A 24,501-nucleotide genomic window follows, 5' to 3' on the forward strand; every position below is an offset into this window, starting at 1 on the left:
GCTGTCAGGCCGCTCTACTGCGCAGGTGCAAGTCTCCTGCAAGTCTCCTGTGCCTGCGTAGTGAAGCGGACCCGACAGAGATGAGCTATTTCTGCCTATCTCCGTGCTGAGAGCCGCAACAGCGCCACCCGCTGGAGCCAGGGGAGGTAAATATAGCAAGCCTTGTCAGGCTTGCCGAGCCCGGATTGAGGAGGGACACTTGGGGGGGGGTCGGGGGAGAGACAGCGCTGGATTGCCTGCAGCTACAGCGGAGGGGGAAGCCTCATTAGGACCCTGAGGCTTTCCCCTACCGAGGTGAGTAGTAGTAACCCCCAGGGGAACTTTTTTGTTACAGGTTCTCTTTAAGTCTCTGTCTGTAATTACATCTCCTTTAGCAAAATCCTGGGAGTCTGTATGTCTGCATGGAGTTTGTATGTTCTCCCTGTGTCTGCACTCTCCAGGCACTCTGGTTTCCTCCCACTTCCTAAAAAGATACAGGTCCTAAAATTGGCCCTACCGTAGACTACAGTGGACTATATGGAAGCTGAGTTCACACATAGCACCACCGTTGTTTACATCTCAGAAACCATCTCCATGTTCTTATTTTTATGCTGTATTTTCTGACCATAAGGTTTTGTATTTTCCCTTGTTGCCACTGTTTCCTATGTATACCTAGCAAATGTGGCGGTTCGAACATGTACAAGGGCTTTGCTATTAAAGCAGTATAAAACCATGACATAATACTCAATAGAAACATGTTTTTCTACTTTTTATATGAGATACAATTATCATACTTGCTTTTGTGCAGAAGTATTATTATTCATTTAGAAATTACAAGTTCCCAAAAGTACAGTTTTTTTTGCTTTGAGAGCTGATTTTCATTTTATTCATAACTGGTTTTCTTCATGTTGTATTGAAGGCAGAAATGCTTTGAGTTTCTGTCTGTGTCCAGGAGCCTCTGCACAGTCAGAGAATGTGTCCCGTTCCTTACTTGATACAATTAAAGTGGACCCAAATTAAAAATACAAGATTTCAGAAATAAAATCTATTTTCTAACTTATAATAATAAATAGCAACCTTTTTTCAGCTAGTACATGATGACAAATATAAAATATTTTACATTTATTGGAGGAACTCCTCCCTTCCTTTCATATTGCCGGGACAGAATCCGGCAGACTGGTGGAGGAGATAAAAAACAAAACACAGGCTGCTACTGATGATGTCACTGTGTGAGATTTCACAGATGATGCCCCTGTGAGGGAGGGTAGCTGATGACAAACACACCCATGATCTAAAACCTCCTACTAAGCTCAGAAGTAATGGCTGCCACCTGTATAACCCTAGTTATGGAAAGAGACGGGTGAAAAGCATGCACTGAAATGCTCATAGGCCTGAAGGAGCGTTTACTTATCTTTGTATGTGTCAGAGTGCTGCAACTAAATATTTTAATTAAAAAAATGTTTGGTTTGGGTCCGCTTTAAGTAAACACAAGATAACATTATCTACACTTCAGTTGAGTCCAGATTTCTCTGCACTGAGCGTTCCAGTCCTGTGTGTAACCCTTTGAATGCTGTTCTAGTAAAAAAAAAATGCTGGTTGTCTATAATATGCTGTAAATAATTTTTTAGAGCAAAGAAGAAATTCTGGGTTTAATTTCCAACTTTAACCTTTGAAGTTGACCTTATAATTCATGAAATGTGTTTGCTTAAAATTTGCGGTACCTCCCAGAAGTTCAAGGATATTTTCGGGAGACTGTCTGAGGCATATTAGTTCACCCCTAGAGTTTTCATTGAGGGAAGTTTTCAGACTCATCCTCATTGTATCCAATGTATTGTATTACCAATTACATAAAAAAAAGAAAAAAAAGAAAGAAAATCACCACATAAATGTTCTTGGCCTTGTCTTGTGTAAACTGTGATATTTTCAGCTTCTGGTGTATATTTTGGCAGATTGTGCAGTGCAGTGTGTTGTTCAGACCCCCTCTCACCTGTTCTATCACTACTGGCCCCATCATTAGATCGTAGCTCATGAAATGCAGATATTTAGGTTTCTTACCATTTGCAGATATTCATATAGCTGGTCAGAATCAAAAATATGCTCCGCCTCAGGAACACCCATGCGGTGTATTAGGGTATATAAAGCTTCACCATAAAGCAGATTTCTCTGAATAAGAAAAGTTAACACAGTATTACTGAAATGTCATTAAAAGATGTTTCTTTTAACCTTTTAGCAGTCCGTTTTATTTAGAGGCTTGCAAGTGCTGCTGGCCAACGTATGTTATCACATTTTATTATTCCTTATTTGTTACATTTCCTTGCTACTAATTAGTACTGCTGTAATGTGTATTTATGGCCACTTGTCACTAGGGGGCAGTGTAAGACAATAACAGAGGACCTCCGGTTTCAGTTTCTATATTTTCTGCTAGCAGAGAGACATCAAAGCATTCCAAGCATTTACAGCACAATGACTTCTGCAGGCTGAGGTGAAAAGCAGAGTACTTATCTCAAAGGGGATAATTCCTTTGAAGTTAAAGAGGAACTCCAGTGAAGATGATATAATAAAAAAAAGTGCTTCATTTTTACAATAATTATGTATAAATGAAGCAGTCAGTGTTTACCCATTGTAAATTAAAAACAATGGTGCATGAGCCAGCCTGGGGCCCCGGGAACTCTCACTGCCCGGGGCCCCAGAACCAGCATCTAACACCACATGTGAGCGCAGCCAAGACCTTGGAGCTGCCACCTCCAAGGCCTGTCTCCTACTGCTCTAAAACTTACCAAACACACAATTGGAGAACCTCACTCCCAAACAGTTCTCTGCTGCTTTATAAAGCCTGCAGGCTGCTTATAAGCCAATGAGAAATGCACTTGCCAATGAGAATGGCTGACTTGCTCAGCTTTTGCTTGATTATCACTGCAGGCTAGGTGTATTATGTGTGCATTTCTCATTGGCTTATAAGCAGCCTGCAGGCTTTATAAAGCAGCAGAGAACTGTTTGGGAGTGAGGTTTACCCATTGTAAAATCTTTTATATCCCTGATTTACATTCTGACATTTATCACATGGTGACATTTTTACTGATGGCAGGTGATGTAGCTGCTGCATGCTTTTTTGTCAGTTGGAAACAGCTGTAAACAGCTATATCCCACAATGCAACAAGGTTCACAGACAGGAAACTGCCAGGACCATGGTCCTCAGAGTTTCTTGTGAGAGGGGTTTCACCACAATATCAGTCATGCAGTGCCCCCTGATGGTCTGTTTGTGAAAAGGAATAGATTTCTCATGTAAAAGGGGGTATCGGCTACTGATTGGGATAAAGTTCAATTCTTGGTCGGAGTTTCTCTTTAAATGAAGTCTCAAAGCTAAACAAATGGAGATCAGCTATAAGCTCTGTTACTACAAAATTTCCAAATGCAATTAAAGCGATGGACCGGCCACTTATTTTCAGCAGCAGTGAATCCTTTCCAACATGATAGCTGCATGATCTCTGATGATAGAATAGACTCAATTTTTTCCTTTTTGTTTTTTATGAACAGATTCTTGTGCACAAAAATTGTAGTCAATACAAGTTTATAGTATTGAGTATGGAGTAAAATGTATGATTGTCCCTTTTTATTTTATTTTGTGAGACACTGTTTTATATTCAAATAATGCCTCTTGCGGACATACATATTATGGTATTATGCTAATATGTGTAATACCTGAACTGATGGAGAGACTTTAGGTTCATCGTCTTTGATCCTCGTGGATTTATTATTTGTTGAGTTGACTGTTCCTTTCCGTCCGTACCTAGCCTGTTATAAAGCCAATGATGGTAGAAAATGAGAAAGAGATTTTGGAATGATATGGCAAATCTAATCTAGCATCTTGTCTTACCTCTCTACGGGTGATGCGATGAGGACCAAGTGAAGACTCCTTCTGTGTGAAAAACAAGAACATAAAACAGAGTGAAACACTACTAGGCTTTTAAAGATGAATTCCATGAAAAAAACAAAATGTTAGTTTTAGATAGAAACTTGTAAGAAAAGAGGTTAGAACTTTTCACACTACTTTTGTCTGCTGCCTTACCTGAGATCAGAGCCGGATTAAGGCTAAATGGGGCCCTAAGCAAAGTAACTGATTTGGGCCCCCCCATCATGTCGTAATAGAATCAGAAGATGCAGCTGCACAGCAATATGTCGCACACACCGGGCAGCCGAGCTACTGGTTGCTATGGGCAACAGCACGCTTTCCTCTGTGGGTGCACAATGCAGGGAATAGCAGCGGCAAAATGCAGAGTGAGAGATGAATGGCTGGGACATTTGCACTCAGGGGCTGGGGCACCCCTGTGAAGAGGGCGCCAGATATCACAGCAGCAGCACTTTCCCCCTGCATCTCCAGCCTGGCAATAGCAGAAAGCTCTGGACAACGCCAAACCGGAAGCCGTTCCCCAGACAGAATTACATAACCACTCCCACCACCGAACAACCAATTTCCTCCCAAACTAGACAGCCACCATGCAGCCTCCATCCCAGTGAATACGATAGTCCAGCAGAGAAGGCAGCCGAAGCGGGGGAGAATGACAGCACCAGATGACTCACATTCACCTATTGCGATCCAAACAATAGAGGTCCCGTCATCCGGAGCCCATCTGTCTCCTCTAGAGTGCTGCCGCTCTGTTACTACTACTATTACTACTTCCTACTTCCTGTGTGATCTGAGAATCAGGAAGTTCAGAGCGAGCGGCTGCACTGTAGAAGAGACAGATGGGTTTCAGATGACGGGATCTCTATTGCTTGGATCATGGATAGGTGAGTGAGCGTTTGCCATCTGCTGCTATCATTCTTGCTGCAGCTGTGATTCTCTGTGGGAAGGGAGGGTGGAGTGGGCAGTGGCAGAGCGCACAGTAGCAGGAGGGGGACCTAGGAGGAGAGCCTGGCTCTGAAGACAATCAGCAGCGCACGGCATCATTTGACAAGACAAGACAAATAACATTTATATCGCGCTTTTCTCCTGGTGGACTCAAAGCGCCAGAGCTGCAGCCACTAGGACGCGCCCTTTAGGCAGTAGCAGTGTTAGAGAGACTTGCCTACGGTCTCCTACTGAATAGGTGCTGGCTTACTGAACAGGCAGAGCTGAGATTCGAACCCTGGTCTCCTGTGTCAGCGGCAGAGCCCTTAAAGGGACTCCAAGCAGTGCCTGTGGATATGCCTTTAAGCATACCCACAACTAATTCATTACATCCTCACACCTACCAGCATGATGTTTGTAATTATATCCCCCTGGGTTCCTTATATTTCATTGCATTGTGCTGAATCGAGCTGCCAACTTTGGAGAAAAGTCATCCTGTGGCCATGATTTCGATCGTGAAAATATCAAAAACTAAAAGGCATAGAGCAGCCGTTTGTATATCATTGGAAAGAGGAGAAAAAGAGCTTTAAAATGATATGCATCTTTCCATAGTTACTGCACTGCTCAGAGTCCCTTTAACCATTATGCCATCCAGCCACCGCTGACTTTGGAGAAAAGTCATCCTGTGGCCGCGATTTCGATCGCGAAAATATCGAAAACTAAAAGGCATAGAGCAGCTGTTTATATATCATTGGAAAGAGGAGAAAGAGAGCTTTAAAATGATATGAATCTTTCCATAGTTACTGCACTGCTCAGAGTCCCTTTAACCATTATACCATCCAGCCACCGCTGACTTTGGAGAAAAGTCGTCCTGTGGCCGCGATTTCAATCGCGAAAATATCGAAAACTAAAAGGCATAGAGCAGCTGTTTATATATCATTGGAAAGAGGAGAAAGAGAGCTTTAAAATGATATGCATCTTTCCATAGCTACTGCACTGCTCAGAGTCCCTTTAACCATTATACCATCCAGCCACCGCTGACTTTGGAGAAAAGTCGTCCTGTGGCCGCGATTTCAATCGCGAAAATATCGAAAACGAAAAGGCATAGAGCAGCCGTTTAGATATCATTGGAAAGAGGAGAAATAGAGCTTTAAAATGATATGCATCTTTCCATAGTTACTGCACTGCTCAGAGTCCCTTTAACCATTATACCATCCAACCACCGCTGACAGGATGGCAAGGGCTGGTTTATGTGCTAATGGGGCCCTTTTGACTCTGAATGGGGCCCCAAGCGACTGCTTTTGTTGCCTGGTCGGTAATCCGGCCCTGCCTGAGATAATTTAGTTCTCTTCCTAATGTGGTACAAAAGAGAACATCTCTACAACATGGACAAGGACAGCAAAGGGTGGGAAAGTATTATACCAAAAACAAGATGTTGTAAGATTATTGAGCAATTAAAGTGGATCCGAGATAAACTTTTACTCATTACATAATTGTGTTCCTTTCATATAGTTTATGGGGCATTCCTCAAGCCAAATACTTTTTTTTTTTTTGTTTTAATATTCTAATTCCCTATAAACTAAAGAAGCCTTGCCCACTGCTTTTCAGAGTGCCTTGGCATTTTCAGACAGCAAGGGCTTATGGGAGCTCAGTCTGGGCAGGAGGAGGAGGAGGTGTTACTAGCCAGAGATTTCAGAGACAGAGGGGAGGAGGAAGGAGGAGGAGGAATTAGGTTTTCACAGGCTGAGGGCTGGAGATGCAGATCAGCTTGCCTGTGTGTAACAATCACAAGCAGAACATGGCTGCTGTCATTCTATCACAGGAATAAATAATCATAAACTATTGAAGCTGTTTGCAGCTAGATTTGCTGTGTAAACTATCTAAACTTTAGATAAGATATATAGACAAGGTACTTGTTATAGTTCGTTTTTCATCTCGGATCCGCTTTAAGATTATGAGAGTGTCTCCTCCAATCCTTTGGCTGCATTAGTGGATATATTACATTTAACATTTTAGCTGAGTATCTTGTGAGTAGATCATTAGAGAGGGAACTGAAAGCTTATGTGTAATTGATTACAGTATTCCCATTTATATTTTGTCGAAGACCGAAGAAGCTTTTAGAGATACCCCCAGGCATCCAGTCATGTTAGCCTTCAATAGCTCTATGGAGAAATGATCTTAGTATAATTATTTCAACTGAGACGGAAGTGATTTTGAGGATGGTGGCTTGGGCAGTGGGCACCAGTGATGAAGCCATGAAGAAGACAAGATGTGTGTATCTACTATAGTAAAGCTACATACACACTTTACATTTTCCTGAGCCAAAATTACCTTTATTACTGATTGGTTTGCCCAGAAATCTAAAGTAAAGCTAATAATCTCCCCTCTAGTGATCTGTTGGGGTGGATAACCCTTGCCCTGTGGGTATTCTTCTAGTGATCTGTTGGGGTGGATAACCCTTGCCCTATGGGTATTCTTCTAGTGATCTGGTAGGGTGGATAACCCTTGCCCTGTGGGTATTGTTCTAGTGATCTGGTAGGGTGGATAACCCTTGCCCTATGGGTATTGTTCTAGTGATCTGGTGGGGTGGATAACCCTTGCCCTATGGGTATTCTTCTAGTGATCTGGTGGGGTGGATAACCCTTGCCCTATGGGTATTGTTCTAGTGATCTGGTAGGGTGGATAACCCTTGCCCTGTGGGTATTGTTCTAGTGATCTGGTGGGGTGGATATCCCTTGCCCTATGGGTGTTGTTCTAGTGATCTGGTAGGGTGGATAACCCTTGCCCTATGGGAATTGTTCTAGTGATCTGGTAGGGTGGATAACCCTTGCCCTATGGGTATTGTTCTAGTGATCTGGTAGGGTGGATAACCCTTGCCCTGTGGGTATTGTTCTAGTGATCTGGTAGGGTGGATAACCCTTACCCTGTGGGTATTGTTCTAGTGATCTGGTGGGGTGGATAACCCTTGCCCTATGGGTATTGTTCTAGTGATCTGGTAGGGTGGATAACCCTTGCCCTGTGGGTATTGTTCTAGTGATCTGGTAGGGTGGATAACCCTTGCCCTGTGGGTATTGTTCTAGTGATCTGGTAGGGTGGATAACCCTTGCCCTATGGGTATTGTTCTAGTGATCTGGTAGGGTGGATAACCCTTGCCCTGTGGGTATTGTTCTAGTGATCTGGTAGGGTGGATAACCCTTGCCCTATGGGTATTGTTCTAGTGATCTGGTAGGGTGGATAACCCTTGCCCTATGGGTATTGTTCTAGTGATCTGGTAGGGTGGATAACCCTTGCCCTGTGGGTATTGTTCTAGTGATCTGGTGGGGTGGATATCCCTTGCCCTATGGGTATTGTTCTAGTGATCTGGTGGGGTGGATAACCCTTGCCCTATGGGTATTGTTCTAGTGATCTGGTTGGGTGGATAACCCTTGCCCTATGGGTATTGTTCTAGTGCTCTGGTAGGGTGGATAACCCTTGCCCTATGGGTATTGTTCTAGTGATCTGGTAGGGTGGATAACCCTTGCCCTGTGGGTATTGTTCTAGTGATCTGGTTGGGTGGATAACCCTTGCCCTATGGGTATTGTTCTAGTGATCTGGTAGGGTGGATAACCCTTGCCCTATGGGTATTGTTCTAGTGATCTGGTAGGGTGGATAACCCTTGCCCTGTGGGTATTGTTCTAGTGATCTGGTGGGGTGGATAACCCTTGCCCCATGGGTATTGTTCTAGTGATCTGGTAGGGTGGATAACCCTTGCCCTGTGGGTATTGTTCTAGTGATCTGGTGGGGTGGATAACCCTTGCCCTGTGGGTATTGTTCTAGTGATCTGGTGGGGTGGATAACCCTTGCCCTATGGGTATTGTTCTAGTGATCTGGTGGGGTGGATAACCCTTGCCCTATGGGTATTGTTCTAGTGATCTGGTGGGGTGGATAACCCTTGCCCTATGGGTATTGTTCTAGTGATCTGGTTGGGTGGATAACCCTTGCCCTATGGGTATTGTTCTAGTGCTCTGGTAGGGTGGATAACCCTTGCCCTGTGGGTATTGTTCTAGTGATCTGGTGGGGTGGATAACCCTTGCCCTATGGGTATTGTTCTAGTGATCTGGTAGGGTGGATAACCCTTGCCCTGTGGGTATTGTTCTAGTGATCTGGTGGGGTGGATAACCCTTGCCCTATGGGTATTGTTCTAGTGATCTGGTGGGGTGGATAACCCTTGCCCTATGGGTATTGTTCTAGTGATCTGGTAGGGTGGATAACCCTTGCCCTGTGGGTATTGTTCTAGTGATCTGGTGGGGTGGATAACCCTTGCCCTATGGGTATTGTTCTAGTGATCTGGTGGGGTGGATAACCCTTGCCCTATGGGTATTGTTCTAGTGATCTGGTAGGGTGGATAACCCTTGCCCTGTGGGTATTGTTCTAGTGATCTGGTGGGGTGGATATCCCTTGCCCTATGGGTATTGTTCTAGTGATCTGGTGGGGTGGATAACCCTTGCCCTATGGGTATTGTTCTAGTGCTCTGGTGGGGTGGATAACCCTTGCCCTATGGGTATTGTTCTAGTGATCTGGTGGGGTGGATAACCCTTGCCCTGTGGGTATTGTTCTTGTGGGGACCTGTGGAAACATACTTTAAAGTTCCCACAACAGGCTGTCGCTTGCTCAGCACACCCCCTCTACAGAAGACAATATTAGAGATGGCCCGAACGGTTCGCCCGGCGAGTAGTCTGCGCTGATATCAGCTACCCGTGCCCGCGGTGGTTAGAGAACACATAGCGCATTCGACCCGCCTCCTATACCTCGTCATTGGGCTAAACTTTGACCCTCTACATCACAGTCAGCAGACACATGGCAGCCAATCAGGCTACACTCCCTTCTGGACCCCCCCCCCTATAAAAACGCTGCAGCCTTGGCCATGTTCTTAGTCTGCTGGTGCTGCTGTAGTGAGAGGAAGGGAAAGACATTTGGAGATAAGGGAAAGCGTTAGTTAGGCTCTTGTTAGCTTGCTCCTCGCTGAATTTTGTTGCTGAAAGCACCCCACAAAAGTTGTTTTGAGAGCTAATATTCTGATGTGTTTTTTTTGTGTGTGTGACATAGACACTGCATAGATACAGCCCTGGCTGTCGCAGCTGGGCCTAGTTGTTGTACTGTGCCGGGCCTAGCACACTGTATTACCAATGCATATCTTTCCACTGTATTTGTGATTTAACTTACTAAAGCATAGCTGTCTTTGGGGGTGATACTGCATAGATAGAGCCCACAGACAGTTGCCAGGCCAGCTGGGATTTGTAGTCCCACCACTGGCAGCACACTTTATTACCATTGCATATCTTTCCACTGTATTTGTGATTTAACTTGCTATACCATAGCTCTCTTTGTGGGTGACACTGCATAGATACAGCCCTGTATCTCGCCAACGTGCGCACCGACAACTTTTCCATCACTTTTGTGGCCAGAAATAGTCCCTGTAGGTTTTAAAGTTCGCCTGCCCATTGAAGTCTATGGCGGTTCGCCCGGGTCCGCCTGTCCGCAAACTTTTATGGAAGTTCGCGTCCGCAGTCCATGGACCCAAAATCTGAGGTTCCAGCCATCTCTAGAGAACATGCTGTAGAAGAGAACATGCTAAGCAGTGTGTCTGGAAAGCGCTACTTCCCTAACTGCTGCCTGCAAAAGTCTCTAAAGACCATTTGGGGTGAGAACATTTCAAAATCTGGAGATACTTTGGCAACAACAATGTGGGCTAGATTCAGGGAATAGAGTGCATGGTGTTAGAAAGGGGGGGTGGCTATGATAAAAAAGAGGTTAAAGTTAAGCAACAGGAGGGTAATTTGAAAGTTAAAGTGAAGGGATTTTTCTGAGGAAGAGTGTTTTCATTAAGGGGGAGCTAAAGATTATATGAGACAATAAGGCCTGGTGCACACCAAAACCCGCTAGCAGATCCGCAAAATGCTAGCAGATTTTGAAACGCTTTTTCTTCTTTTTCTGTAGCGTTTCAGCTAGCGTTTTGCGGTTTTGTGTAGCGGTTTTTGTGTAGCAGATGACATATATTGTTACAGTAAAGCTGTTACTGAACAGTAGAGTGGGGCCGAACCTCCGATTTTAGCGTAAGGTTCGGTTCGCGTAAAAGTTCGCGAACCGCAATAGACTTCAATGGGGATGCGAACTTTGAAAGAAAAAAAAATTATGCTGGCCACAAAAGTGAAGGAAAAGATGTTTCAAGGGGTCTAACACCTGGACCCCCAGGTGGAGGAATGGGATACATGCCAAAAGTCCCCGGGAAAAATCTGGATTTGACGCAAAGCAGCGTTTTAAGGGCAGAAATCACATTGAATGCTAAATGACAGGCCTAAAGTGCTTTAAAACATCTTGCATGGGTATACATCAATCAGGTAGTGTAATTAAGGTACTGCTTCACACTGACACACCAAACTCACTGTGTAACGCACCGCAAACAGCTGTTTGTGTAGTGACGGCCGTGCTGGACTGGTGCGCACCATGGCGAGAGTGCAGGTTTTGGTGGCTTTACAGCCCATATGGTCGCCTGGCTGATGAACAGAACAGGTATGCAGTGGCGGGTTCACTGAACAGAACAGGTATGCAGTGGCGGGTTCACTGAACAGAACAGGTATGCAGTGGTGGGTTCACAGAACAGGTATGCAGTGGCAAGTTCACTGAACAGGTATACAGTGGCGGGTTCACTGAACACAACAGGTATGCAGTGGCGGGTTCACTGAACAGGATTACAGTGGCGGGTTCACTGAACAGAACAGGTAGGCAGTGGCGGGTTCACTGAACAGAACAGGTATGCAGTGGCGGGTTCACTGAACAGGTATGCAGTGGTGGGTTCACAGAACAGGTATGCAGTGGTGGGTTCACAGAACAGGTATGCAGTGGTGGGTTCACAGAACAGGTATGCAGTGGTGGGCTCACAGAACAGGTATGCAGTGGTGGGTTCACTGAACAGGTATGCAGTGGTGGGTTCACTGAACAGCTATGTAGTGGTGGGTTCACTGAACAGGTATGCAGTTGTGGGTTCACTGAACAGGTATGCAGTTGTGGGTTCACTGAACAGGTATGAAGTGGTGGGTTCACTGAACAGGTATGCAGTGGTGGGTTCACTGTACAGGTATGCAGTGGTGGGTTCACAGAACAGGTATGCAGTGGCAGGTTCACTGAACAGGTATGCAGTGGTGGGTTCACAGTACAGGTATGCAGTGGCAGGTTTACTGAACAGGTATGCAGTGGTGGGTTCACAGAACAGGTATGCAGTGGCAGGTTCACTGAACAGGTATGCAGTGGTGGGTTCACAGTACAGGTATGCAGTGGCAGGTTTACTGAACAGGTATGCAGTGGTGGGTTCACAGAACAGGTATGCAGTGGCAGGTTCACTGAACAGGTATGCAGGTATCCAGTGGGCTCACTGAACAGAACAGGTATGCAGCCAGGAACAAGCTAAGCCTAACTAATCTTTCCCTATGAGAGACAGTCTGCAGCAGCTCGCCCTACTCTCACTAACGCAGGCACACGAGTGAGCGTAATGGCCGCCGCTGCCTGCCTTTTATTAGGAGGGGAGTGGCTCCAGGGGCTAGTGTAGCCTAATTGGCTACACTGGGCCTGCTGACTGTGATGTAGAGGGTCAAAGTTGACCCTTATGGTGCATTATGGGGAGCGAACCGAAGTTCCGCAAAAGTTCGCCTGCGGGACGCGAACCACTGAAGTTCGCATGGAACCGTTCGCAGGCGAACCGTTCGGCCCAACTCTACTGAACAGCTTCTGTAACAAAAACACTGGCAAAACCGCTCTGAACAGGCGTTTTTCAGAGCGGTTTGCGTTTTTCCTATACTTAACATTGAGGCAGAAACGCATCCGAAATCCAAACAATGCCTCACCCCGGGAGCATTCGTTTCTGCAAAACGCCTCCCGCTCTGGTGTGCACCACCAAGCGGATCCGCAGCCGCAAGCAGCTGCAGAAACGCTGAAAAAGCCGCTCGGTGTGCACCAGCCCTAAATGTTTATTTTTACTGGAGATATACTTCAACAACATACATGCTAAAGTTAGGGTCTAAGAAACAAAAAAAAGTAGTTAAAGTGGACCCAAATCAAAAATACAAGATTTCAGAAATAAAATCTATTTTCTAACTTATAATAATAAATAGCAGCCTTTTTTCAGCTGCATGAAGACAAATATAAAATATTTTACATTTATTGGAGGAACCCCTCACTTCCTTTCATATTGCCGGGACAGAATCCGGCAGACTGGTGGAGGAGATAAAAAAACAAAACACAGGCTGCTACTGATGATGTCACAGGGGAGGTGATCTCAGCTTGTGTGAGATTTCACATAGACCACGCCCCTGTGAGGGAGGGTAGCTGATGACAAACACACCCCTGATCTAAAATCTCCTACTAAGCTCAGAAGTAATGGCTGCCACCTGTATAACCCTAGTTATGGAAAGAGAAGGGTGAAAAGCATGCGCTGAAATGCTCATAGGCTGGAAGGAGTGTTTATTTATCTTTGTATGTGTCAGAGGGGTGCAACTAAATATTTTGAATTAAAAAAAGGTTTGGTTTGGGTCCCGCTTTAACAGAATGGTCTTTTGTGTACCTACAGGGGCAGTTGTATGTAGAAGGCTAAGGGTTAGGCACCAGGAATGGGGATTTCACTAATGGTGAAGGGGGTGGTGCCCAAAACAACAGCAGCGAGCAAATCCAAATATGTTCCCTGAAACAACCATGTATGCATGTTGGATTATTATGGCTCTGTACAATTAACAAGCTGACACAGCATTGCATTCCAGCAGTACTGGAGGTGTGGCTAGCTTACAGGGACAACAAAGGATCACTTGCATATTCAGCAGTGATGCACTGGGAGACATCTCAAGCTCACTCCAACCTGAATTATCGCAAATACCTTCTGTTTTAAGAAGACATACTTTTGTTTTGCTAAAACAACCATACTTCACACTTGTGTGTATATTTTAAACACATTTTTTTTACTTATGCCTCTCTCCCTAGTCTGTTAGATATTCTACATTTTCACTGTCCAATGATCTTTTAAAGGGAACTAGAAATGAGAAGTATATGGAGGCTGCCATTTTTATTTTCTTTTAAACAATACCAATTGCCTGGCAGTCCTGCTGATCCAATTGGCTGCTGTAGTGTCTGAATCACACCAGAAAGCAGCTAATCTTGTCAGATCTGACAATAATGTAGGAATGAAACACCTGATCTGCTGCATGCTTGTTCAGGGTCTATGGCTTAATGTATTAGAGGCAAGGAAATCAACAGGACAGTCAGGCAACTGGTATAGCTTAAATGGAAATAAATATGGCAGCCTCCATTTACCTCTCACTTCAGGTTCCCTTTATTATAAATCCTAATGTAATAAAAGTACAAAGATTAGATCATAACTGCAGCCATCCATAAAAACAAATACATAAATAAATAACTAAATGATACATTGCAGAGCAGGCACTTACTTAAAGAGTAACTTCAGCCTAAACAAACATACTGTCATTAACCCCCTTGCCGGTCCAATTCCCGCGGCAAGGGGGCAGCAGAGCAGTATATGATAGCCGCTGAGCATGAGCAGTGGCATCCTCCCACCCACTCCGATCAGAGTAAGCAGGAAATCCCGTACAGAACGGGATTTCCTGCTGGGCTTCCCCGGTGGCCATGGCGACGGGGCGGGATGACGTCACCAACGTCATGGACGTCGGGACGTCAGAGGGAATCTCGATCCACCCCTCAGCACTGCCTGGCACTGATTGGCCAGGCTGCGCAGGGGTCTGGGGGGGGCGGCTCGCCGCGGTGTGTAGCGGCGAATCGGCGGGTAGCGGCGGCGATCGAGTACCACACGCAGCTAGCAAAGTGCTAGCTGCGTGTAGGGAAAAAAAAGTTTGAAAATCGGCCCAGCGGGGCCTGAGAAATCCTCCTACGCAGGTTACCCCGAGCTGAGCTCGGGATAACCGGCAAGGAGGTTAAGTTACATTAGTTATGTTAATTACAATAGATAGGTAATATAATCTCTTACCCACCCTGTTTTAAAAGAACAGGCAAATGTTTGTGATTTCATGGGGGAAGCCATCTTTGTGGTTGAAAGGAGGTGACAGGGAGCATGAGACACAGTTCCAACTGCCCTGTGTCCTGATCACCCCTCCCAGCTGCTAGGCAACGAGAACAACAACATCAGAAATCCCATCCCATCATGCTTTGCACAGCATTAGGGGAAACATGCCTGGGGCAGATTTTTTGATGGGGCGGAGCTTAGCTTCTGTGCAGCTAAAAATGAGGCTTGGGTAAGAAAAACAAAGTTCTGATGCTGTGAAACTGTTAAAGAAACACCAAGCCTTTTCAGTGCTGCTGAGTAGATTTTTAGTCTGAAGGTTCGCTTTAAAATATAAGTAAAAAGGCACTTACTATATGTAAACTAAAATTATCTAAGGGAAATAAGAAAGAAAGAGGAAGGACTGTGAGGAAGATGAGATGTGCAGAAAGTAGAACAAGCTTCTTATGTGTGATAATGATGACTTTGTACAAACCACAATCTAATGTGTAATAATAAACATGCACACAGGGATCACAAGAACTTTCATTTCAGAGGTTTCCCACTAGAAAACATGGTACGCCTAGTCACCCCGACCTTCTGCCCTGCATTTATGACTACGACTCTGACATTCATCTTTGTGTGAAGTGCTACAAAGCCTGACTCTGCATAGTCTTAAAAAGTTTCTAAAGGTTGATGGTGCTGATGCTAACCTTGAGGGCCGTTTCACACTGGCGCGGTGAAAATTGCCACGCTGCTACGACAGCCTAATGAAAGTCTATGGGGAAATTCATACTTCCCACGTTGCGGTACACAGCGTCAGAAGTATGCTAGGCCATACCTAAGTTATCGCGCGGCTCCTGTGTTGACCTGCGTTGGCCCGGAAGTCATGTAAGTCAATGGCGACGCAGAGGTTTTTAAAAAGTTGGCATCACGACGCGCATGCGCCGGAAGCGTTTTTTTACAATACGCTTCCGTGCACTTCCACATACCCGAAACAGGAAGTGCCCGCAAGAGCATGTCACTTCCTGCTTTGCCAATTGCCAGACAGGGAACACTGTGTACTAGCACAGTTTTCCCTGAAGGCCTGTTTTTGGTTGATTCACGTTTGCATGCGGGGAGACGACTACTGAATACAAGTGCAGGAGGCAACATAGATCTTCCATTTTCAACTGACAAGCTCTGTAAATGACCCCCCACCCCCTCCCCATTGATTAATTTACAGTATATGTATAAAAGAAGAACTAACACCACACCAGTCATTATGCTATGGCTTACCTGCAGTCCCTCCACAACTAATCCCTATGAGAATGAGAAATAGGCAGCAGCGCTAATAAAAAAGGTTTCCATAGATGAGGAGGAGAAAATCCTACTGGGTGAAGAAGAGGAAACAATGGTACAACTTGCTGCCCCACATGTCACCGCCTGCCACCAAACAACTGTATACCCCCTATATTATGCCCTATACCCCTCCCCAGGTTTATAATCCCACAACCACCCCCTCCCATGCTAACACTAATGTTTTGCTTTGGCTATGTTTAGTCCTGCCAGTAAAGCTTTTGTGGATTTGGATTTTGTAATCCTCTAACTGTACTGCAGGCACATGTTGTTTGAGCAAAATAAGGTATGAGAGGCGCCTAATATGTGTAGATCATAAGTTGACAATAAACGTATGAGGTAAGGACAGCTTACCTATAAAAGAAGGTCTAGGCCTGTATAAGTAGAAAAAAATTATTGCACAAAACGTGGGCTACAATCCTACTTCGAAACATACAATATATCCAATATGGACTCAACCCTTAAAGCGGACCCCAAACCAAACATTTTTTAATACAAAATATTTAGTTGCACTGTTCTGACACATACAAAGATAAATAAACACTCCTTCCAGCCTATGAGCATTTCACTGCATGCTTTTCACCCTTCTCTTCTCATAACTAGGGTTATACAGGTGGCAGCCATTACTTCTGAGCTTAGTAGGAGGAGATCATGGGTGTGTTTGTCATCAGCTACCCTCCCTCACAGGGGCGTGGTCTATGTGAAATCTCACACAAGCTGAGATCACCTCCCCTGTGACATCATCAGTAGCAGCCTGTGTTTTGTTTTTTATCTCCTCCACCAGTCTGCCGGATTCTGTCCCGGCAATATGAAAGGAAGGGAGGGGTTCCTCCAATCAATGAAAAATATTTTATATTTGTCATCATGCAGCTGAAAAAAGGCTGCTATTTATCATTATAAGTTAGAAAATAGATTTTATTTCTGAAATCTTGTATTTTTAATTTGGGTTCACTTTAATAAGAGATGCTTCTCCAAAAGCTTACATTTTATTTGTTAGCGGTGGTACAGCATAGAAATAAGCACTATTTATTTGTTATAGCAATGGTGTGCTCATTTCTATGCTGTATCACCACTAACAAATAAAATTTAAGCTTTTGGAGAAGCATCTCTTAAAGAGACTCTGAAGCGAGATAAAAACTTGCTTTTTACCTTATATTTAACAGGGGCACGTTTGCCCCTGCTAAAACGCTGCTATCACGCGGCAGAACGAGGGGTCTTTACCCCCCAAATCCCCCCCCCCCCCCCCTGCAAAATCCACGACCAACTTGGTCGTAGATTTTGCTGCTCATGGAGGCAGAACTATGAGCTGTAGCCCTGCCTCCATGCGCGTCTATCAGCGGCGGATCTCCGCCTCTCCCCGCCCCCTCAGTGAAGGAAGACTGAGAGGGGCGGGAGAGAGTTGGCGATCAGCGCTGATAGACGCGCTGAGAGGCAGGGCTGCAGCCATTAGCCCTGCCTCAACAGGAAGCGATCCCTGGAGACCACGGAGGGGATTTGGGGGGTAAAGACCCTCGTTCTGCTGCGGGATAGCGGCATTTTAGCAGGGGCAAACATGCCCCTGCTGAATATAAGGGGAAAAGGGAGGTTTAATCTCGCTTCAGATTCTCTTTAATAAGGGTCGAGTCCAGATTGGATCTGGTGTATGTTTTGCATGGACATTTAGAGACTTGATGGAATTCCTACCATAACCTGTGTCTCCTCTGCAGATATTGGTTGCTTACTGAAGCCCATAGATACACTTCTGTTTGCTCTACAATCCCACTTCCTCAGGTAATAACGTGCCCACGAAATGCGTTGTCTTTTTGTGCAAGTACAACAGAAAAGGCTGGCACCGCTCTCTGTATTTCAAGCTCTTTAATTCACACCCAGTGGCAGCAGTGCGAATAAAAGGGCTTGAAATACAGACAGCGGTGCCGGCCTTTTCTGTTGTGCTTGGTCTGTACTCCCTCAGAGGCACTTGGGATAGACCTGGCGGCACGCTGCTTTCTCTTATTGGAGCGGTGCTCCCTTCCTTCTGATTTTGTCTTTTTGTGCAATACATTTTCCTGCTTGTACAGGCCTAGACCTTCATTTGTATGTAAGTTAATCTTACCTCATTAGTTTATTGTCCACTATAATCTACACCTATTGGGTGCCTCTTATCCCCCTTACCAGTATACCCTCTTGGAGGGAAGAGACATTGGCCCATATACAATTCACTATTTCTCCTGAGTTTTCACCTCGGTGATATTTTTAAACTTGTCAATAAAATGCATTTTAAACCACCAGAAAGCAAGAAAATACTTAAAATAATTTTGATAGCACTTTTTAACTTACTTTTTGATACTTTTTTCAATTGCAAAGTGCGTAAAAATGAGTCTAAATCAAAATGAAAAATTGCCTTCTAGGAGAAAACTCAGGTGAAAAAGTGAATTGCATATGGCCCTCTGTCTCTCATCTTTCAGAGAGAGTGACCAGCCTTCTGTCATGCTGCTCCTACATTTTGGAACTCCTTACCTCAACAGATCAGGACAGCTCCATCCCTGGACGTGTTTAAATCCAGACTGAAAACCCACCTGTTCAGTTTGGCATTTGCAGAAATATAACTTTTGTTGTGTGGATACTTCATCCTACTAATTACTGAATCTGAGAGAGCCTAAGCGCTTTGAGTCCTATGGGAGAAAAGCGCTATCGAAATGTTATTGTATTGTATTATTGTACTATCCCAGTAAGTCAGTCTACAATTGAGTGCAGGACGGACGTTTCCCACATGTGCTGAAGTTGGTTGCTGTTTGGCAACCCTGGTTTGTGAGTACCCTTCCTTTCATATTATTTTGCCCATTACCCGACTTACTACTCCATGTTGGGTTCCTAGAGATGAGCGTAATGACCTAATTACGATTTTGCGAAATTTCGCGTAATTAGTGTAATTACGATTATGGCCGTAAGTACATAATCGTAATGAAGAAGGATTTCGCGAAATTTCGCGTAAGCGTAATTTTCGCGTAATTTTCGCATTACAGTCGTATCATGCCGTAATTTCGCATTAAACGCTACCGTAATTTCGCGTTAAACTTAAACCGTAACGCTCCGTATAATATAAAAAAGCCGCCGACTTTAAGGGTTAATAGCAAAGCCCCCTTAAATGCTAAGAGCCTCAAATTTGGAGAATATATTAAGGAGATCAGGAGGAATAAGAGTAAAAAAAATTTTTTCAAAAAGACCTTATAGTTTTTGAGAAAAACGATGTTAAAGTTTCAAAGGAAAAATGTAAACATTTAAAAACCCGCCGACTTTAACGGTTAATAGCAAAGCCTGCTTAAAGTTTAGGAACACCAAATTCCCAGGGTATATTAAGGGGATCAGTGGGAATAAGAGGAAAAAATTTTTTTTCAAAAAGACCTTATAGTTTTTGAGAAAATCGATTTTTAAGTTTCAAGGGCGAAAATGTCTTTTAAATGCGGAAAATGTCAGTTTTTTTTGCACAGGTAACAATAGTGTTTTATTTTCATAGATTCCCCCAAGTGGGAAGAGTTTTACTTACTTCGTTCTGAGTGTGGGAAATATAAAAAAAAACGACGTGGGGTCCCCCCTCCCAGACCTCTTTAACCCCTTGTCCCCCATGCAGGCTGGGATAGCCAGAATGCGGAGCACCGGCCGCGTGGGGCTCCGCACCCTGACTATACCAGCCCGCATGGTCCATGGATTGGGGGGTCTCGGAAGGGGAGGGACAGCCAAGCTTTCCCCTCCCCCTCCGAGCCCTTGTCCAATCCAAGGACAAGGGGCTCTTCTCCACCTCCGATGGGCGGTGGAGGTGGAGGCCGCGATTTCCTGGGGGGGAGGTTCATGGTGGAATCTGGGAGTCCCCTTTAAAAAGGGGTCCCCCAGATGCCCACCCCCCCTCCCAGGAGAAATGAGTATAGAGGTACTTGTACCCCATACCCATTTCCTTTAAGAGTTAAAGTAAATAAACACACAGACACTTAGAAAAAGTATTTTAATTGAACAAAAAACATAACCACGAAAAAAGTCCTTTAATATTCTTAATTAACCATTAATACTTACCTGTCCCTTTAAATAAATGATCCCTCGCAATATCCTCGGAAATGTTCTATCAGTTACAATGTAACAAAGTTATTGCAATGTAACAACTTTGTTACATTGTAACTACGCCGCACCCGACGTCACTCACCGCCGCCGCCGCCACTGCGTCTGCGCTGCAGGACCCGACAGAGCTCTGAGCTATAGCTCAGAGCTCTCGAAAGCATCTTTGTATTTGGGCTCCAAGAAGCCCCATTGGTCCTTAGCAGACCAATGGGGTTCCTTCTGATTTGAAGGAGCCCCATTGGTCTGCTAAGGACCAATGGGGCTCCTTGGAGCCCAAATACAAAGATGCTTTCGAGAGCTCTGAGCTATAGCTCAGAGCTCTGTCGGGTCCTGCAGCGACGCGGTGGCGGCGGCGGCGGTGAGTGACGTCGGGTGCGGCGTAGTTACAATGTAACAAAGTTGTTACATTGCAATAACTTTGTTACATTGTAACTGATAGAACATTTCCGAGGATATTGCGTGGGATCATTTATTTAAAGGGACAGGTAAGTATTAATGGTTAATTAAGAATATTAAAGGACTTTTTTCGTGGTTATGTTTTTTGTTCAATTAAAATACTTTTTCTATGTGTTTGTGTGTTTATTTACTTTTAACTCTTAAAGGAAATGGGTAAGGGGTACAAGTACCTCTATACTCATTTCTCCTGGGAGGGGGGGTGGGCATCTGGGGGACCCCTTTTTAAAGGGGACTCCCAGATTCCACCATGAACCCCCCACCCAGGAAATCGCGGCCTCCACCTCCACCGCCCATCGGAGGTGGAGAAGAGCCCCTTGTCCTTGGATTGGACAAGGGCTCGGAGGGGGAGGGGAAAGCTTGGCTGCCCCTCCCCTTCCGAGACCCCCCAATCCATGGACCATGCGGGCTGGTATAGTCAGGGTGCGGAGCCCCACGCGGCCGGTGCTCCGCATTCTGGCTATCCCAGCCTGCATGGGGGACAAGGGGTTAAAGAGGTCTGGGAGGGGGGACCCCACGTCGTTTTTTTTTTATATTTCCCACACTCAGAACGAAGTAAGTAAAACTCTTCCCACTTGGGGGAATCTATGAAAATAATACACTATTGTTACTTGTGCAAAAAAAACTGACATTTTCCGCATTTAAAAGACATTTTTGCTCTTGAAACTTAAAAATCGATTTTCTCAAAAACTATAAGGTCTTTTGGAAAAAAAATTTTTTCCTCTTATTCCCACTGATCCCCTTAATATACCCTAGGAATTTGGTGTTCCTAAACTTTAAGCAGGCTTTGCTATTAACCGTTAAAGTCGGCGGGTTTTTAAATGTATACATTTTTACTTTGAAACTTTAACATCGATTTTCTCAAAAACTATAAGGTCTTTTTGAAAAAAAAAATTTTCCTCTTATTCCTCCTGATCTCCTTAATATATTCTCCAAATTTGAGGCTCTTAGCATTTAAGGGGGCTTTGCTATTAACCCTTAAAGTCGGCGGCTTTTTTATATTATACGGAGCGTTAAGGTTTAACGCGAAATTACGGTAGCGTTTAATGCGAAATTACGGCATGACCGAAACGCGAAATTTCGCGTTGAAAATTACGCTTACGGTATTTTCAATTACGATTTTAATGGCAATTTCGCTACGCTAATTTCGCATCGTAATCGCAAATTTCGCATGCGTAATTATAGTAATGCGAAATTACGAAAATTTCAGCTCAACTCTATGGGTTCCTAGTCTTCTGTTATTTTCTTTATCAAGGCTGCTTGATATACATCCCCAGTACAGGGTAGGCATGAGTTTCTTTCTAACCAGCTACAAAATTTAATTGAGACATAACAATAATGATCAGACTGAACAGAAGAGGACATGGACTGCATACCTCCAATTCTGCATTCCCATCAGGTGATCCTTCCATCGTGTTCTCAGGTGGGTCCATACCGCCCGATGAGCCGCTTCTCACACGTTGCCCTACGCAAATGCCTCCTCAGTTCATCGCTTGTCCGCAAGTAGCAAGGCAATACCGTTTTACCTCAATTTCCGCTCTGCAAAAGTCAGGTTTAATTTGCAATCTCTTTGTCACATCACTCGTGTCACCCAATAATTCCAGGCTGGTGGAAATGATTACAGTTCAGAGGTGCTTTGAAACTGCTGAGCAGAACTGCTTACTAACCACCTACAAAGAGCCTACGAAGTAACATCACAGCCTAGTTACTGGCAGCTTACATGCAGCTTTCTCCTCGGATGCCGCTCAACATATTACAGTTTCACAGAGGAAACCACAAGTTTATCTGCTATGAGGAAGTGAGGCAGTGTCAGAGCAAGCTTGACATATCAGGGCCCACATCTCTTGCTGTGGAAGAAGGAAGGGCCCAACTGCTAATGGTTTAACCCCTAATGGTCTGTTAGTAAAAAATCAAGCTGATTCCAAATTGCCAACCCTGTCCTTCAGAACCGAACTGAAGGAGAAGAAAGTTTAGTGATCCACTGAGCTACTTCTGCAAAATTGCAAAATCACCGGGTAGCTTACAAAGAGCATGATGCAAGTTTTTGTGAAGATGTACTAGAGCAGGCCTGGGCAAACTTGGCCCTCCAGCTGTTAAAGTGGATCTGAGGTGAACTTTTACTCATTGCATAATTGTGTTCCTTTCATATAGTTTATAGGGCATTCTTCAAGCCAAATACTTTTTTGTTTTGTTTTAATACTCTAATTCCCTATAAACTAAATAAACCACGCCCACAGGTTTTCAGAGAGCCTTGGCAGTAGCAAGGGCTCATGGGAGCTCAGTCTGGGCAGGAGGAGGGGGAGGTGTTACTAGCCATTGATTTCAGAGGCAGAGGGGTGGAGGGAGGAGGGGGGATTAGTTTTTTTTTCACAGGCTTAGTGATCAAGATAAGGATAAGCCTGCCTCTGTGTAATGTTTACAAACATGGCTGCTGTCATTGTATCACAGGAAGAAATAATCACATTCTATTAAAGCTGTTTGCAGCTAGATTTGCTGTGTAAACTATATAAACTTTAGATAAGATATATAGACAAGTTACTTGTTATAGTTAGTTTTTCATCTCGGATCCACTTTAAGGAACTACAAGTCCCACAATGCATTGCAGGAGTCTGACAGCCACAGTCATGACACATAAAGGCAAATGCATTGTGGGATTTGTAGTTCCTTAACAGCTGGAGGGCCAACTTTGCCCAGGCCTGTACTAGAGGAATCAGAAAGCCGACTTAACCCATTGGTTGCTGCAGTTCCTCTGGTTTTCTGTTCATCTGATTTTGGCCTATGCAGCAGCTGAAAGGACCAGTGATTGACAGACACATCTGGCGTGCAAAAGTGCATATGGCCATGGCCACGAAGAGTGAGGAGGAGGAAGAAAGTCACTGACTGACACTGCCATTTGTAAAACACTAGACAATCATGCAGTGGCGTAGTGAGGGCACTATGGGCCCCAGGGCAAGTTTTACATTGGGGCCCCCTCAAGCACTCTATACATAATTGATACGGCGCACCAAAACCTGCCATTGGCAACCACACTGTCAGAGGAGCAAGAAGGGGATGGGGAGCAGTTTGTTAATGATTACCACTATTCAAAGTATCTATAGATGTGATAATTATGAGCACAGGACCATTAGAGAGCTAATACTGCAGTTGAGGGAGGGCCCTTTGGGGTTCCACTGGCCCAAGGTGCCCCGATGCGGTCGCTACCCCCTATTGCTACGCCCCTGATCATATGTCTCTCTTTTATCACAAAATCAGAAACATATACAGGATCTTCTCAAAAAATTAGCATGTTGTGATAAAGTTCATTATTTTCTGTAATGTACTGATAAACATTAGACTTTCATATATTTTAGATTCAAATACACACAACTGAAGTAGTTCAAGCCTTTTATTGTTTTAATATTGATGATTTTGGCATTCAGCTCATGAAAACCCAAATTTCCTATCTAAAAAAATTAGCATATTTCATCCGACCATTAAAAGAAAAGTGTTTTTTAAAACAAAAAAAGTCAACCTTCAAATAATTATGTTCAGTTATGCACTCAATACTTGGTCGGGAATCCTTTTGCAGAAATGACTGCTTCAATGCGGCGTGGCAGGGAGGCAATCAGCCTGTGGCACTGCTCAGGTGTTATGGAGGCCCAGGATGCTTCAATAGCGGCCTTAAGCTCATCCAGAGTGTTGGGTCTTGCGTCTCTCAACTTTCTCTTCACAATATCCCACAGATTCTCTATGGGGTTCAGGTCAGGAGAGTTGGCAGGCCAATTGAGCACAGTAATACCATGGT

The 24,501-nt window shown here is 44.5% G+C and overlaps 1 protein-coding gene across 2 annotated transcripts in view; it reads right to left on the reverse strand.

The window, feature by feature from the left end:
* The window catches only part of UNC13D (unc-13 homolog D), a 218,722-nt gene that overhangs the window by 128,878 nt on the left and 65,343 nt on the right, over nucleotides 1–24,501 (reverse strand). For both annotated transcript variants that reach the window (XM_068261959.1, XM_068261960.1), the window contains exons 3-6: nucleotides 22,094–22,256; nucleotides 3,854–3,895; nucleotides 3,679–3,771; nucleotides 2,035–2,142 (exon numbers count right to left, since the gene is read on the reverse strand). In XM_068261959.1, coding sequence (XP_068118060.1) covers nucleotides 2,035–2,142; nucleotides 3,679–3,771; nucleotides 3,854–3,895; nucleotides 22,094–22,150 — 300 coding nt within the window. In that variant the 5' untranslated portion in view covers nucleotides 22,151–22,256. The remainder of the gene's footprint in view (nucleotides 1–2,034; nucleotides 2,143–3,678; nucleotides 3,772–3,853; nucleotides 3,896–22,093; nucleotides 22,257–24,501) is intronic.

Source organism: Hyperolius riggenbachi, chromosome 12 (assembly GCF_040937935.1).
Source record: "Hyperolius riggenbachi isolate aHypRig1 chromosome 12, aHypRig1.pri, whole genome shotgun sequence".
NCBI lineage: Eukaryota > Metazoa > Chordata > Amphibia > Anura > Hyperoliidae > Hyperolius > Hyperolius riggenbachi.